Below are 16,459 nucleotides of genomic sequence, written 5' to 3'. Positions count from 1 at the left end.
GATCCGCTATATCGGGGAAGCTTAATGCCGGATGTGTTTTTGTTTTTGTTTTTAGTTTTTGTATTTTTTTGCTTACAGGTAGATTGGGCTATAACACTCAGGTTGATTCAATTCGTACAAAACGCTTTATTTGAACTAGCATTTTTACTGAAGAATTGTTTATTTAGTATTTATACTTTGCAACAGACACTTACTTTTTGACTTGATAATGAAAGTCGAAACGTCGTCGTTTTTAACTTTTTTAATATGAGAAACATTTTAACGCAGTATTTCTTATCCAAAGGAGAATTTCCAGTTCCTTTTAAATCGTTTTAGGTTATACTAAGCCTCTCAGCAGTATTCTCCTTTGAAAATTCCCAAATGGGAACAGGTTCTAATTTCACTGAAAGTTTGTTCCAAGACTCGAAAGCCCCAAAGTGAATGCTTTTTATCTGGTGGTGGATCAACACTGGCTAAGGAATAACATAAGCTGATCCCTCTTCTAAGCGCTATACAAGTGAGTTTCCACACCACTTCACAGTCCTTCAACTTACCACAAATTAAAGCGCAAGTCTAATCAACCAGATGAAACTGATCCGATCAAGCTTTTTAGTGGCATTACTACTGAAAAAAACGCAAAACTTCGACTCTAGTATACTTCAAGTAAACGAGAGTCTACATTTGGCTGAGTGTAAATCTATATTTTCTTTAAAAAATTTCAGGTCAGACGATTGGGTAGTAGAACAGTTTGTTCAGTAATTCTCAGCGGAATTATGCTGGTGACGTCCTTTTTAATGCACATAAGATGACCTACCGGTATTTCCTAAAGGAGAATTCACTTGTTGGACTGCCCTTCGTGTGCCTAACTTCAATCTGCCTACAGAAAGCCGCACCGCATTAAGACAGTCCTCATAGAAGTCCAGAATGCGGACATATTGATGATCAAGAGCCGTTAGCAAATAGCTCCACCGGTATTTCTTACTTTAGGTGACACCATAGAGCATGCTGTGAAGTCTTTTGTAGGTTATTTTCAGTGTATTTTTAGTTTATTACGTGTTTGCATTTGACGTTTCACTCGTCCCTAGAGTCCTGTTATGATCAGTTTGTAGATCAAGGTTAATCCGTATTTGTATCGTCAGGTTTTGAAATTCTATGACCTTCTTAAGTAGTTTTTCAACTTGAATGTCATTTATTAAATTTGAGTGTCATTCCTTGAAGCGGGCACGTTTTGGTACCATGGCTGACCTTGATTATTATCTACATAAGAGTTCCTGTTGTGGTTTAAGATAGAGCCTCGTGGGTTTAGCTGTCACTCTTACATTGGTTTTCTTGTACTTGACATTATTAACCCTAAAGGTTTGTTTATTCCACTTTTGTTATCAACGGGAAATTCGCTTAATTCATTAGAAAAAGCGTTGGATGAATGAAGCCTATTTAATCTCAGGTTTGATGAGGTTGGTTAGACCTCTAGCCAAAAATATGCTAATAAGCCGAGAGAAAAAAACAAAGAAAACAAAACAAATGAATAAAATAATAGAGAAAGAAAAAAGGGGAATCCAAAATCTTATTTACAGTATAAAGCCTAAAATTACGTGACATAGCTATTTGCAATAAAAAGCCCAATTACTTAATAGAACATAGATATTACATAGAATTAGCTAGAACCTTAGCTGTCGGACTGCTTTCTTAAAAGCTGGCAATGTACTCGGCCAGTTGGAAAATCTGGACTGGACTCTGGACTGGACTGGACTGGACTGGACTGGACTAGACTCTGGACTGGACTTCTTTTTAGGGGGGTTTTTTTTTTTTGGGGGGGGGGGTGGTGGGGGCGGTTGTATTATTTTTTCTAGTCTGTAAAAAAATCGCGTTTTCAACCTCTCCCCAACAGGCTATAATTTTTCATTTGGGGCGGGGGGGGAAGGGGGGTAGTATTATATAGACTTTAATTTTCTTTTAGTCTGTCTTTTAGTATTAAATTGGTCGCTCTGTTTGACTCACGGCCGTCACGTTTCACTTGAAAGTTGAAAAAAATAGCTGCAGGAGTGGATGTTACGTCGGAACCGAGATACCCTAAAAATTATCTCGATATTTTTTGGGGTGTGTTAGATAGTAACAAAAACATGACCTGTTTCTTCTACGTACGTAATGATTTTATTCTTCGAACTCTAGTGCAACATTAGTAGCTGTGCTAGCAATAACGCACAGTGAATGTCAGATGTGCTTTTCTGGCTTTTTGTCACATGCAATACCACGTATGCCTGCAAAACAATACACGCATTTCTCTTCCTGTCACCCTCACGGGGTCAGAAAAGGTCTCATAAAGGGCGAAGCCCTTAGACTTAAGAGAACTAACTCCTCAGCTAAATCCTTCTATGAGTACATCTACAACTTCAAAAAACACCTTCGCGCTAGAGGTTACCCTCACAATCTCATAGAAAAAATCACCTCTGAGATTAAATTTACCGAACGGAAGTCAGCTTTACAAAACAACAATGAAGTGCGAAAGAAAATTCTGCCTTTCGTTACCACGTACCACCCTGCTTTGTAGCCTGAGTATCAGGCCTTCCTAAGGGGCTATGGGAGAGGAGGTTTAGATGGAGGCGGGGGGAGGCGCATCTTAAAACCCCTCTCCCTTAGCCCCTTAGGAAGGCCTGATACTCAGGCTATTTGAAAGGGAAGGGAAAGGGAGTTTTGGGAGCGAAAGAAACGCGAGGGGGCCGCGCCAAAACACCCACTTTCCTTTCCCTTTCAAGCACCTGCCACGTAAGCAATAGACGGGTTAGTTCGACTCTAGTAACTTCAGTTTGGTACTGAATGCAGACAAATCCAGCTTACATAGGCTTGAATTTAACAAAAAACGAGGCGCACGAAGTAGTATCCAGCGCATGTAAGAGAAACTAAATCTGAACAGTTCTTTAAGGAGGTTGACTTGATAGACTCCTGACGTTTAGATGATGGATTTATTTTTAAAAAATTTTAGCTGGTATTTCTATAGCTTTTTTTTATCTCGATGGATGTTTACATCTTTTTCAGATGACTGATTTTCTTTTAGCCACTTTTCCAGCGGATGTGATCACATTCACTTATTTAATATCCCATGTCCAATCTGTACATTTTAATTTTTTTTTCCGTGGCGAAAGTGTGAATTAAGTCCCTTAATAGTTGTGTTTAGACTTAACAGAAAGTATTGGTTAAAAATTCCTTTAATTTTATTTTACAAAATGCAGAGAATCAGAGATAACTGGTAAAACTGGTTTTGCTATGATCTTCTTAGGTCATCATACTAGATTGATGATGAAAAAAGAAAAACACGGCGAGAAGCGGTGATAAACATGGTAAACCAAAGCTTTTTTTTATAAAACCTAACGTAAACTATGCCTCATTTTCAAAATTAATTGTGTTAATATCAAAATTTCAAAACGATCACAAAATTGTTTAATCTTGGCTATCACACCCTAATATCCCGACAGTACGCGTCCAAAAAAATCCAGATTGTTTGGACGGAACAAACATTTGAAATAACTGGATTGATCCATACAGCAGCTGCCTGCTGCTCTGATCTTCTTCCCAGTTTCAACGATTTCCGATAAACTCAGCGTCTCCTCTGAGTGGAGAAATGGAAAGACACGTCGCTCTTTAACGAGTGGTGGTTCATACTATTGCCACTTGTCAACTTACAATTATCTGGAATTTGATTCAAGAACATTCAGAAGACAATTACAAATTCTCAAGTTCTGAGAAGCGCGCTCTAAACACCAGCGAGCGGGGAGCGGGTACTCCGGATTTCAAGTGACAGGGATGATCAAAACATTTTTTCGGGTTTGAAATTTTCGATTTCAGGATTTGTTTTGGTAGGAAAACTTTGGCAAGTATTTTTTGGCAGCTTGATTAAAGTAGGGATTGTTTTAGGTATTCAAAACAATCTGAAGCTTCATGATAGTTATATCATTTAACGCTTCCTGGAAATTTTTATGGCTCGGCACGGGATTTTTTTGCTGGTTAAATTTTGGTCCAGGAAGTTCTATGGGTTTTGTTTGAACCCTGGGGATTTTTGGGGGGTTTTGATTTTTCCCCATTCGATCATACTCCGGATTACCCCCCCCCCCCCCCCCCCCCTCCTCCCCCGCCCCTCACTGGGCTCTAAACACACAGGCATTGGGCAACTTTAAATCGGTGAGAAAATTCAAGCGTTTTCGCTTCCTTACGGATTTAGAGTTACAATGGAACTTAAGTTTCATATACCACAATTCTTTAGCGGCATAGAACAAAGGAGGAGTATAAATAACTTTTGCCTGAACTAACGTCATTATTGATGAGCGAGCGCGTTCTTGCGATCCAAAAGCAGTTTTGTTAAATGAAACAAAAATCTGAAACCAGATTGAGGTACCAATCTGAACGATCCAAGTACGGAGGTGGATCGTTCAGATTGCAATCTTAGATTGGTTTAGTCCTTGATGCAATGAAAAATCAAATTTCCCATCGCAAAATCCGGATTTAGATTGGTCAAAAGGAACGCAACGCAAAAACCTAACGTCGTTCAATCGTCTCCGCCTGTCCACAAGAAAACGCTTAAACGATAGAAATACGATGGCATCCCTTACACGGCATGCGCTGTATGGTGTAACAAAAAATCTTCGTTGCTGCGAATGTCTAAATAATCAGGAAAACAGTTCCAATTTAGCTTGAAAAGTTTAATTTTCGTTGGGTATAACAGATAAATTGGTGTGAAGTGGGTTTGATCTCAGCCAGAGTGGTTACCAGACAAGGACTAACAAAACTCGCCAAGAGATCAAAGGCATTAAAAATCGAATTTGAACCACCAATTACTTGGTTTTATTTTCTTGGAATTATTCAGTTGACCATAAAGTTGTAGTAATATCAAGCAACTTACTGGAATGGGGCACGTTGTACTGTCAGACTTAATACACAGGGCCTTTTAACACCAATAAATATTCTCCAAAGGCATTTTAAAATAGCTGATTGCGATTTTTTATTAAAAAATAACAGTTACTATAATAACTGGAGAGTTCCATAAGCCACGGCTATGAGAACATCACAAATACAAGACTGTAGAATATGGATGAAACTAAGAAAGCATTTTTTTACATTGTAAGAAAAAATTCTCTTTCCATTCGTATCATGAGAAGTCATAGTCTTCTACAAGTGGCCACGTTCATCGTTTATTCCATCTTGATAATCATATACATCGAATGAACCACAAGTATGAAAGCAACATGCTTTAAACAAAACCTTTTAGAGTTGAAAACTTAAAAATGTTGTCAAAGCACCAAAAAACAAACAAAAGAGAAGAACAGGACCAAAATGTTTTTTTAACTTTAATGTATTGAAAGCTTGTCTTACCTTAAGTAACGAGATATTTCCGCCTTGATCAAATCACACGAGGGAAATGCAACCAAAAAATAGGATTCACAGATTCACACATCCGCCGCTGTCACAGCGTTTTGGGCATCCCCGCGTTTTGGGCATCCCCATTCCCATATCCCTAGCGTTTTGGGCATCCCCCGGTACCCTCCCGGGATGCCCAAATCCCTAGTGTTTTGGTCATCCATCCCCTCCAAAATAATTTTGGATTTCGCGGGAAAATCGAAAACCTTTTAGAGATGGATTCCGCTAAATATAGAAATCTTTTCCAGTATCTTAAAAATAAGGTTTACCCTGAAGGCTTCACAAAGCAAGACAAAACGACTCTTCAAAAATTCGCCAAAAAGTTCGAGTAGGACTCAAAATTAGAGTCCTTGTTCTACGTGGCCAAGGAGAAGGATGGCACAGCGCTTCGACGACTTGTTATCGCCGAGGAAGATAAAGCGAGGGTCTTCGAAGAGTGCCACTCTGCTCCTTTTTCTCGACACGCCGGCCGCGATAACACTCTGAGGAAAATCAAAGAGGGGTTTTACTGGCCTGACTATCACTGCTTGCAGGATTTTATTCTAGACATGCCTTTCCCTTGCACTGCAGGTTTTTTTTTTTTTGGGGGGGGGGGGGGAATTGTCACCCCACCTCCCGTTATTTCTGATGATTTGAGGCCTCTGTAATTGTATGACAGCCTTTCCTGTATCAAGTAGCGCTGCGGGGTTAAGTTGTACAGGCCTCAAATGTCATGAGAACTAGGAATTCAACAACGCAAAACGCAGTTTTATTTATGTTTGCCTTTTGATTCCTTTTTTTAGTATTCTTGTTTTTGGCTGTTTGCAATCAGCTGCCGGCGATTGCGGTATTGCTTACTTGTAAACAGTACTATTAAATAAAATTGAAAGCTTCGCAAACAATGAAGTGTTGTACATCGTAGCGATGTTTACAGTTATGCGGTTGTAAATTTCAGTTTCGTCATGTTTTGAGCCAACGTTTACTGCCTATGGGTTTTTTTTTCTCCGCAATTAACCCAGCGAAAAGTGTCAGACGATATAATTCTAACATGCATCTACACTATTTAGCCGTAAATTCGTGATTAACAATCCCGACTTTTCCCCAGTCTGAAATAATTTAGGCAAAGTCGAAGCGATCAGCGTTTTGGGCATCCCCCACCAGGGATGCCCAAAACGCTAGGGATATGGGAATTGGGACGCCCAAAACGCGGGGATGCCCAAAACGCTGTGACACCGCCATCTTAATTTTGCATTGTGAGAGAAACCTGGGGAGAGTACAAAAACACGACGGGGGGACCGCCGAGGGTCCGTCGAGGATTTCGAGGATGATCGTCGGAGATGGTCGGAGATTGTGAGCTGGATGGCAGGGTGCGTTTGGAGAAAAATGTGGGCTAAGGTTTTTTTTTTACTTGTTTGTTTGTTTAGCAGTTTCAAAGGAATTCAATTGCTGTACTTTTAGTGCATTTACTTTTATTTAGCCTCTCTTCCGATCCTTCTATGTGTACTGAAATTGTTTTTCAGATAAGAGGTTTATATAGGGAAAGACAACAAGAAACGCGTTTGGGGTGGTGGGGGCTGTTTTCGTTGACCATATTCCTGCAGGCTGCAGCCCCATGAGTTATTTTTTCAAGTTTTTCAGGCAAGCAAGGCCAAGCCCGAGGCAGGTGTGGAGCGCAGGGGTGGAGTGAAAAGCAAGGACTTTGATCAGATCGATCAAAAACGGTCCCCGGTTACCGATTAAATAGAACATAACGCATCCATATCTGACTCTGTGCCAGTTGGACTTTGACTGTTGATGTTTTCCCGGGTTTCTTGTCCTTCAGAGAGAATTCCATTATTTTATAAATACGGTTCTCAGTGACAATGGACTGATTGTCAGTTGTACTATAAGTTATGTTAAACTGGTTGCTACAAGGATGATGAAATCTGCTTTCAAACGTTTGCTCTACCAATCCCGGCGTAACCACTCGAACTAAATTAAACGTTTTTTAATCGAACTTAATCGAGCGATAATGTTCGATTAATGTGGCTAAATATCATTTAGGCAAAGTTAAACTCGAGCGAGTTGGCCAGCGGTCTTCTCCCACTTCAGTATGTGACCTACGGGGCGGCCCGCGGGGAATTGCAGGGCTCCTTGTGTGCCCCTTTTACTAGTGTTGCTTTGCATTGTAGCTTTGCTTGCTGATCGTAGCGGATCATTTTTAGCCTTCATGCGAATCATTGCGGATTCCTCCTGATCGTAGCGGATCAATGTTTGCCTTCTTGCGAATCATTGCGGATTCTTGCTCCCTCTCCTCCCTCCCTGCCTGGTGGTTTGGTAAGTATTGTCTCAGGTAAGTATCTCCACTGAATTTATTCAGTGTGACGGTGCTCATCATTAGCGATGAGTTTAAAGTTCGGTGATCGAAAACAATCGAACTCTCAGAAAAAAAAAAAGAATTAGTAATTAAATCGAACGCGAACACGAAAATAAAACCGCGGGAGGAAAGTTTAGTTGCGTACATCTCACTCTCGCTTCTTCCCCGCTATCTGAGAGCCTGGAACATGCGGAACAGGCTACAATTACTAGTATTACTAGACCTGAACTGTGCACATTTTCGCCAGGCACTAAAATGACAGAACGAAATCAGCTTTCATGTCAGGTCCCTGACTTTACCCTGGATACCAGAGGTATTCTCGGTCACCATTGGCGAGAAGTATTTGAAAAGTATTTTCTGGAGTTTTTTTCTCGCCTCTTCGGGACACGCTTTGGCGGCTTCGCGGCACAATTCCGTCCCCTCTTAAGAAAAAAACCTCTGACAAACAGGTTAGGTGCATTTTATACTGCTATTTTATGCTACTGCCTTTTTTTAAAAGCGTCGCATTGTTGGTTTGCCTTTTTTGTATACGTGTAAATGTTTTATGTTTGATCCTTACCAGATGAACGACTAAACGAAATTCAACGCGATTCTCTGAAGATTATTTGATTATTAAATTCTTGGCAGAGGGGATCCAAAACCTCTAACGGATTTAAATCAAGCTGATCCCTGCATGATATGCTAACGAATTTGGACCGGGGTTTCTAAAATCTCTGGGGGTCCAAATCAGGTTGCGATTGAAAGACGATGTTGCGGTTCTCTTCCACAGCTCGCCTTCCACGCACCCGCACTTGTCACCAGAAACGGTGCTCTGACCTTGAAAGGAACATATTCTATTTTCATGGTATCTTTTTCAAAGTTCATAGTGTCTGCTCTGAAAGTGGCGTGGAGAGCGGCGCGCGAGCGGGGGGGGGGGGGACAATTATGCATCGCCTGCCTTGAGCTGCAGCAGTCTAAGCACACGCAACTGAAGCGTACACTCGAGGATGATTCATACACGGTGCCGTTGCTGATGAGTAATCAGCAAACTTCAAATTGAGCTTTTTAACGGAGTTTGTATCTCTTCTGTGATGGTCATGGCCGCCAATGATAAACAACTCCTGCCTTCCATCAGTCCCACCCAAAACCACGGCCGCTGCTGCTCCACTGCGAGGATCCATCGTGTTGCGGATGATCAACCAAAGATTCAAATCAGGATTGTACTTCTCAATGGAGTCCAGAATACCAACACTGTTACTGCCTCCGATGACGTATATGCGATCGCTAAAGGTAACCACTGCGTGATTCATCCGGGACTTGTTCATGCTGCTCATGTCGGCCCACTTGTTAGTCATGGGGTCGTAACACTCGACGTGCTCGATCTCCGAGATCCCGCAGTAACCACCGACAGCGAAGAGACGTCCTTGCAGAGACGCCATTCCAAAGTGGCTTCTGGGTAGGCGCATGTTTGCCACTTGGGTCCACTCGTTTTTGATTGGATCATAACGCTCCACGCTTTTAAGCACAGCTCCGTTGTGAGATCCACCGGCGGCATACAGCCATCCCTCAAGTACAGAAACCCCCAGAGCACCTAACAAAAGTGACAAAGATAATAGACACGGTTTTAGTACTTGTTAGAGATGGCCTGCTATTATGCTTGGTAGAGTGCTTGATCGATTGATCCTCTTTACGTTATGTGATCAAAGAAAGTGATAAAGTATTTTAGGCTAAATTTAATTTTGCTGTTTATTTCTGGTCTTTTTCTACGTTTTGACGAACTGAAAAATATCTATCCTCTTTCGTAATTAATTAACGCATAGTAAAATGTAGCTTTAGAGGGTGTAATAAACAGCGTCAGTCTTCTTCTATAATCATTCTATAAACAATAAAGATTTTCTTGTAGTCAGCGCCCACCGGGGGATTGACAAGCCGAGACATACCCAATCACTTTCTCATGGTGTTGGTCTGCGACACCTGCAAGTATTGCCTATATCATAAGTCAGCGAGTATAGAATAATAGCTTTCGTCATGAGACCGAGCAATGTAAACGAGTAAGACTTAATTAGGTGCTTTGGAACTTCTCTACAAGACTTCTACCCGATTTTGAGTGTATGCGTTTTGTGGTTGTTGTTGTTTTAAATTTTTTGTTTTTCTTCTGCGAGTATACTTATTGACTTTTTACAATGCTTATTTCAGCTTGATCAATGGTAGTCACCTTTGCACTTGTTGAGCGATGCAACAGAATTCCACTGGCCCACACAAGGGTTGTAACTCTCCACGGTCACTAGGTCAGTGTACTCCCTGTTCACTCCTCCCACGGCATACAGCTGACCATCTAGAAACGCGCAACCAGCGTACTTGCGTGGAATTATCATAGGTGCGATTGCGCGCCATCTCTTTTCGTTGAAGTCAAAGAATTCTACGTCGTTTAAAACCTTGCGATTTTCTGAAATTAAAACAAAGTGGCAGTAAAGAGTCGACACTAAGTTAAAGCTTGAACCAAGAAAATTAACTCTTTTCTTAGATCTTTATTTACAAAACCAGAACGGTGCCAAAGAATTAATCGGATTGAATACAAGTACAGACTAAACATGATATTTCGGGTATAAGGCAAGAGGACAGGAAAAAATTCTAATGAACTAAGGAACCATTCATTATCTATGCGAGGGGGTGGGCTGGAAGAATCCATCAGTAAATATAACAAGTAGTTATGACCCCTTCCAGGAAAGAAAACAAACGGCATGGCCCCTCTAAATGTACTTTTCAACGCATTTCTTTGAAAATAAAACAAAATTGTAAAATCAGACAGCCCCCCTGTTGTATGTCAATTTCCTCATGACCCCCCTCGCACTGTCCTAAATTTGTCGTGACCCCCCCCCCCCCTCCCCGCCCCTATTCTTGCTAGCCCACACCCTGACATAAATAATGAATGATCCCCAAATTATAACGTTCAGTCTAACTGATAACAAATTATTTGGCTCTTATCGTGCAGGGCTAACACCTCTTACTGGCCTGCTAGCCTACTGTAGGTGGCAGTTGCTTGAAGGACGGAAAGAGAGAAGGCAAATTAAGGCGCAAGAGCACGCGAAAACGCTGACAGGTAGACTGTGAGAAACATATTTCCGGTCGTCCCTTCTCTACACCCCAATTTCTTCCAGGTCAAGGCAACCTCTTGTTCAAGGTTAATGTACATTTTTCTTTGCGACGAGTGTTTTAGTGTATTCAGAACAGGACTGGGGTCAATCAAGTCAATTGAATGAAATGGCTACACTTGTACTAAATTACTCTTGTAAAAGCTTGAATTGAACCCTGGCCTAGAAGCTCTGTCAGGTGCCAAGGCTTATTATGGTACCAGCCCACATAGATTCTGCGGTTATTCCATGTGTTAACGTAAAAGAAGGGTTAGAGGTTAATTACTCTTAAAGGCTTAAAAAAAAACTTCTACTCGATCTGCTTAATCGCTCTCCATTAATCTCTCTCCAAGGTTTAGTAGTGTTCTACTTCCGCAACGTCATCTGTTACGAACCATCTTGCAAGCAAATTATTTAATGGAGTCATACTTGTAAAGATATCCGTTCTCTAAGAAGCCACTAGGGGGTTCATATCATAATACCGCCTTGCTTTACGGTAATTCACATCCTGAAATAAGACCCTGCATTGGTTTTCACCGGGCTATTGAAGGTTGAATTTTTGAAGCAAGGACCGGATCCTAATAAAAGATCTAATCAGCAATGAGTGAGAAGCAAGAAAGAAGCAAGAAAAAGATGCAGGGCTGATTTTACAGTCGAAAATATATATATATTTACCAATATTTCGGAAGGCACGGCCTTTCTTCTTCAGGGTCGTCATATAATGAAAAGGTTAAGCTAAGACGTTACAATTTCAAAATAAAAGAAGGTTGCGCGGATATGTTAACCTGCGTCACAGACACTCTAGATTTTCTGTATAAACTATACAAATAGTTCAGGCAATGGGTGGGCCGGCTGCAACTCAGGCTAAGGTATGTGTAGGAACTCAATTTCATAAAGGCTTACTCAGTTTTATTTTCGCACATAATCTTACAATTCAGAATCATGCTAAAACTGAGAGAAAATGGAAAATTTTATGATTGGTCGGCGGTACAAAATTCGTTTGAGGGGACGTAATGACTGTTTTATGCCAATAAAAGCCGCTAATTAAAATTCCTAATACGCTTATATTATAGGAAGTCGATAGATTTGTATCAGGGCTGAAAGACTAGAATCCATAAAATATAACAACCAACTAATAAATTACGACCAGTTTAGTAATAGTTATAGACACGTTCGGCATCATTGCTTGGACATCCTGTTTACGGTTTCTTACATGTAAATTGGTCTAACAGACGCAAAATGATTGGCCGAACGAATCCGCAAGCGATCATTTTGGACTGTAAGTGCTATATTTGAACATACGTATTACAATCAATCAGAGTTCAGACCTGTCTTTGAAAATAGTATATATCTATAGGCGCCTATTAAACTCCTGTTATCTATCATGAATAATCCATTTCTTATGTTCCCAAAAGTTTTGTCGACTTTTTCAAGGTTAATTTTTGTTGTTTAAACGTTTGTGATCATGCTCTAGAGACGTGTGTTTGACAACCAGCTGTGATTTTGTCGTTCATAAGGCAGTAATTTTTCCACTGAAGGCCACTGGTTCATTGCGAATAAAGGCGTATAACTGACGCCATAAACAAAATGAACCATTCGCCAGCTGTGACACAGCCCCTTTTCCTGCCGTAATTCTTTCTCTTACATATATTCCAGGGCATAAACGGATTCTTCACGAGTCAGCTCAGTTGTCAGCTCTTCTCGCCCTTACCTCACGGTTTCAATTGCAGACTAGATTCTCACCCTCTCTCTCCCCTCGTCGCTACTTTAGTGACAAGTTTGCATGTCTTTTTTTTATCTTAGTTCGCTGAAAAATGTCTCAATTCAATGGTACTTTCATTATGTTTAAAAGTGGTCTGACAGTATATTCCTCTTCAATCTAAAGATTTTTTTCTCCACCGATACCGCTTTTGACCAAAAAGATAAGTTAAAATGTTAGGCGAACGTCGAATTTTACATATGCCGAACTTATTGTGAGAATTAAAAATGCATGTGAAGTGCGACGTTTGAATCAATTAAATTCGACCGTTTATTAACTTGACTGCGACGTTTGCCGTATCTGGGGCCCGGTTCAAACGTCGAACTATAATAGTTAAATACGGCATTTGATTCAAACGTCGAATTTAACTCTCTGAACTCTGTCGAATTTAACTCCATTCGTTGTCAATATTCCCAATAATGTAACTATAATAATTTACTAAACTTCATGCATTAAGTTCGACAGATGTGAAATGCGACGTTCCAATCAAAAGTCGAACTCAAGTTGAATCCTCGACTGTTCGTTTCAGTCGCAGATACGTCAAACGTCGCATTTAATTTAAACAGTCGAATTTAATTGAGTTTTTTTTTATTTGGATACGTCTGCACATCCAAAAGTCCCCAAATCCATCCCACGGTTTTATTTTAAGCCTGCGAATTGTTGAACTGAAAATTCTAGATAGGAAGTCCTGTATTATTAGTCTCGCCATACTTGACACGTCTTATCTTAATATGCATTTTTTCGTTACACATACATTGTTCATGACGACATGTTGGGTATCTATGACAATGCGTGATACACAGATTTATACCCAGATCAGATCTAGGCAGAATGGGCTTGAATTGTTTTTAACTGCATTCTATTCGTTATCGTGCTTGATTCCTGCTGTATTAGCATTGGTGACTTGACAAGGGACTGTCTCGTCTTTTCTAGTGTTGGGTGCTTCGAGGGCGATCATAGACTCGGCTGCCTTATCAACAAACTTAGCGAGTAAAGACGGCTGTTTTCGCAGGTTACGTGAAGTCTCAAAAATTACACTATTTCTCGGGAAGATTTCACGAGCAGAACAAAACTCATCTACGAAAGTTGTCGACTGAGGAAAAATTGGTCGGACTCTGTCTTGAGTAACGGATCAAGCGGGTAAAAGTGGCTTACGGGCCTCAACGTGCACATTCACGAGACCATTTCTAATTTCGATATCCTGAGGTAATTCACGTATTCGCAAAAAAATGCCGCTTATTCCAAGATCACCATGTCGAACTTTTTGCCGCGTGCATGATCTCTTAAAAATTTGTTCCACAATTTATACTACACTGTATAATAAAGTGACAAAAAATAGCGACACCTAGGAGATTAGGAGGCATGCATCATCTTTACACGCCTCTGTTAACGTCAAGGTCAATTGCACTTGCGAGATACATCAGACTTCCTGTTTACACTCAACATTTGACGCAAAATTACAGGATGATTAAAATTTATTATTTAGTTAATGAGAAATAAGAATATTGTTGGGAAAATCCGATCAACGAGACCGATCATGTTCTTTCTGCAAGTATATTCAATCGCCATAGTCCGACCGTTATTTGCATGTGCTAAATATACATCTCATCCGATAAATACCCACTGATTTCCTCAGGCTAGGTTGTTACCTGTAATTAGTGGTCGAAATGTTTTTCGACCTTTTTCAGTTTAGAGCACAGATATCCACTTTCGTCTTCCTCCCTGTATCCGGCTTTGCAACCTAGGCCAGTCACTTTAAAACACTTTTTCAAAAAAATAATCAGCTGTTGTTGTCGTTTTGTTTTTGTATTACCGTATTTATTCGATTAACCGCCCTGGGCGCTTATTAAATTTTTGGACATAGAGAGTGGGCGCTTATTCGAGGTAGGCGCTTATTCGAGGCTGGGCTATTATTAAATTTTCACCATTTTCAGCAAGTGTAGTATGTTTATTTTGCAACAATACAATAAATGGTAATAATAAAACGCGAAGATGTAATAAAGCAAGGTTTCTGTAAAATACTCTGAAGAAAACTCCGTCTTCGGGCAAGTCTCTTATTAGTACTTATCAAGTACTTATTTAATGATTTTCGGGTGGGAGGGACCAGAAAGGGAGGGGGGTGGGGTGGGTGCTTATTTGAGTTTGAGTTTGAGGAGGAGGGAGGCGGGGTGGGAGTGGGCGCTAATTCGAGGCTGGACGCTTATTAAATTTTTCTGCCTTCAGGATGGGCGCTAATTCGAGGTTGGGCGCTTATTCGAATAGATACGGTATTTCTTTCAATACCTACCTTCGCCTCCAACAACGTAAAGTAATCGGCTTAGTCTGTCGCGAGGGATCGCACGCGGGATTCGGTTCTTTGTTCTTCTCTCAGGAATAAGATGATAGTCTATCGCTTCGAGAACAAACTGTCTGCAGGTTGCGCTAGCCATGATTAGCTCCTCTCTTGCCGCTGTATCCATCAGAAATTTTCGCGTCATCAAAGGAAATCGGACATGCTCTAGTAATTCCTCGAGATTTACAAGTCTATTGGCCAAATCGTATTTGACCCAGTCAAGAGCACCGAACAATGCGGTGCTCTCGCATGGGACGTTTAGTTTATCGTGACAAAGAAGTCGCACCATTTGCTTTAACGACAACATATTGAAATCTTCCAGTTTTAAAATCGCCGTAAAATTTGCGCGAATAAAGTTTTCGGCCAGGTCTACTAGGTCTGAACAGCCGTGTAGGTCCGCCAAGTTCCATATCTCGATGCTATTATCGACGTTGATACTGTTTCGGAGAAAATCGTAACAGGCGTTTTCTACGGTTGGAAACTGAAGCAAACTGGCCGCTGAAAGAACTGAATGAATGTTCGAAAACGTGATTCCCAGTGATGAAGTGTAGGCGAAATCTATTAAACTTCTCAAAGCTGGCGACTCAACTCCTCTTATTGTTATATTTTTTTGATGGCTTTCTTTCATATCCGTCAGAAACATCGCTCGGAAGTAGGCGCTAACAGAAGCCAAAACAAGGCGGTGAGCGTGGAATTCTTCTCCATCGTCTGTTGAGAGAACCACATCACAAAAACTCTTCTCTAGGCGAAAATCGTTCATCTTTTGGAGAGCATCGGTCGCTCCTTCATCGTCTTTGAAATCGTAGAACACGTTTGTACCATCCATTGTGCCGGGAGTTTATCAGGTACCGTTCAACCAAAATAAAGCGTTTTTTTTAAAAGAACGGCTTATAAACAAAGGCTGATCGTCTGTCAAAAAAAATGAAATTCAGCTTAGCCTTATTCGTCCCAGTTTATACCAGTAGGAGAAAGCTTTCAATTTCCTCGTCCTTGTCTTCAGTATCGTCACAAAAGAAATGTTTGTTTGACGCCAATTGTTGCCCTCGTGTCGGACTCGTGCTTCACAAAATTACGTTCTTTTCATCTCGGATGCATAATTCTAACAACTTGTATTGTTTCAGAAACTTGACAGTTATTCAATCGCACGAAAGATCGGAACAAGGAAAACCTCAAGGAGCGTTGAAATGTGATTGGCTGGAGCGACGTTGACAAAATTTTCATTGGCCAATTTTTGCCCGTAAAAGCAACAGGTTGTTGAACGCTGTAAAACTTGTAATTTCTTTGTGTGGTGTGTTTGTTTGGGTGACTTAGATTCCGCTTTTATGTTAACGCAACCAAAATAGAATTTCTTATCAAGTAGCTGTCGATATTACCTATACACTTTAAGCCGTGTTGAAGTATTTAATATTCTATTCCTAGCTTTAATAGTACTTTTTTGTATATTTTCTCACGCGCCGGTTCTGTATTTTCGTTCGGTATTAAATATTCGACCACTTCCATCTTATATAATGGAGCACACAACAGTGAATAAGATATAC

General features: G+C 40.6%; 1 protein-coding gene across 1 annotated transcript; it reads right to left on the bottom strand.

Annotated features, from left to right (window-relative positions):
• Window positions 1-8,627: 8,627 nt before the first annotated feature.
• LOC140933105 (kelch-like protein 3) lies at window positions 8,628-15,767 on the bottom strand. The gene is made up of 3 exons (XM_073382621.1): window positions 14,877-15,767; window positions 9,915-10,145; window positions 8,628-9,290 (listed from the first exon to the last, which is right to left on the bottom strand). Exons 1-3 carry the CDS (start codon window positions 15,745-15,747, stop codon window positions 8,674-8,676), a joined length of 1,719 nt encoding a protein of 572 aa, XP_073238722.1. The 5' UTR covers window positions 15,748-15,767; the 3' UTR covers window positions 8,628-8,673.
• Window positions 15,768-16,459: the final 692 nt, after the last annotated feature.

This window comes from Porites lutea, chromosome 4 (assembly GCF_958299795.1).
Source record: "Porites lutea chromosome 4, jaPorLute2.1, whole genome shotgun sequence".
Classification (NCBI taxonomy): domain Eukaryota; kingdom Metazoa; phylum Cnidaria; class Anthozoa; order Scleractinia; family Poritidae; genus Porites; species Porites lutea.
Note: the sequence above shows the minus strand (reverse complement) of the source record. Positions and strands in the feature narration are given on the sequence as shown.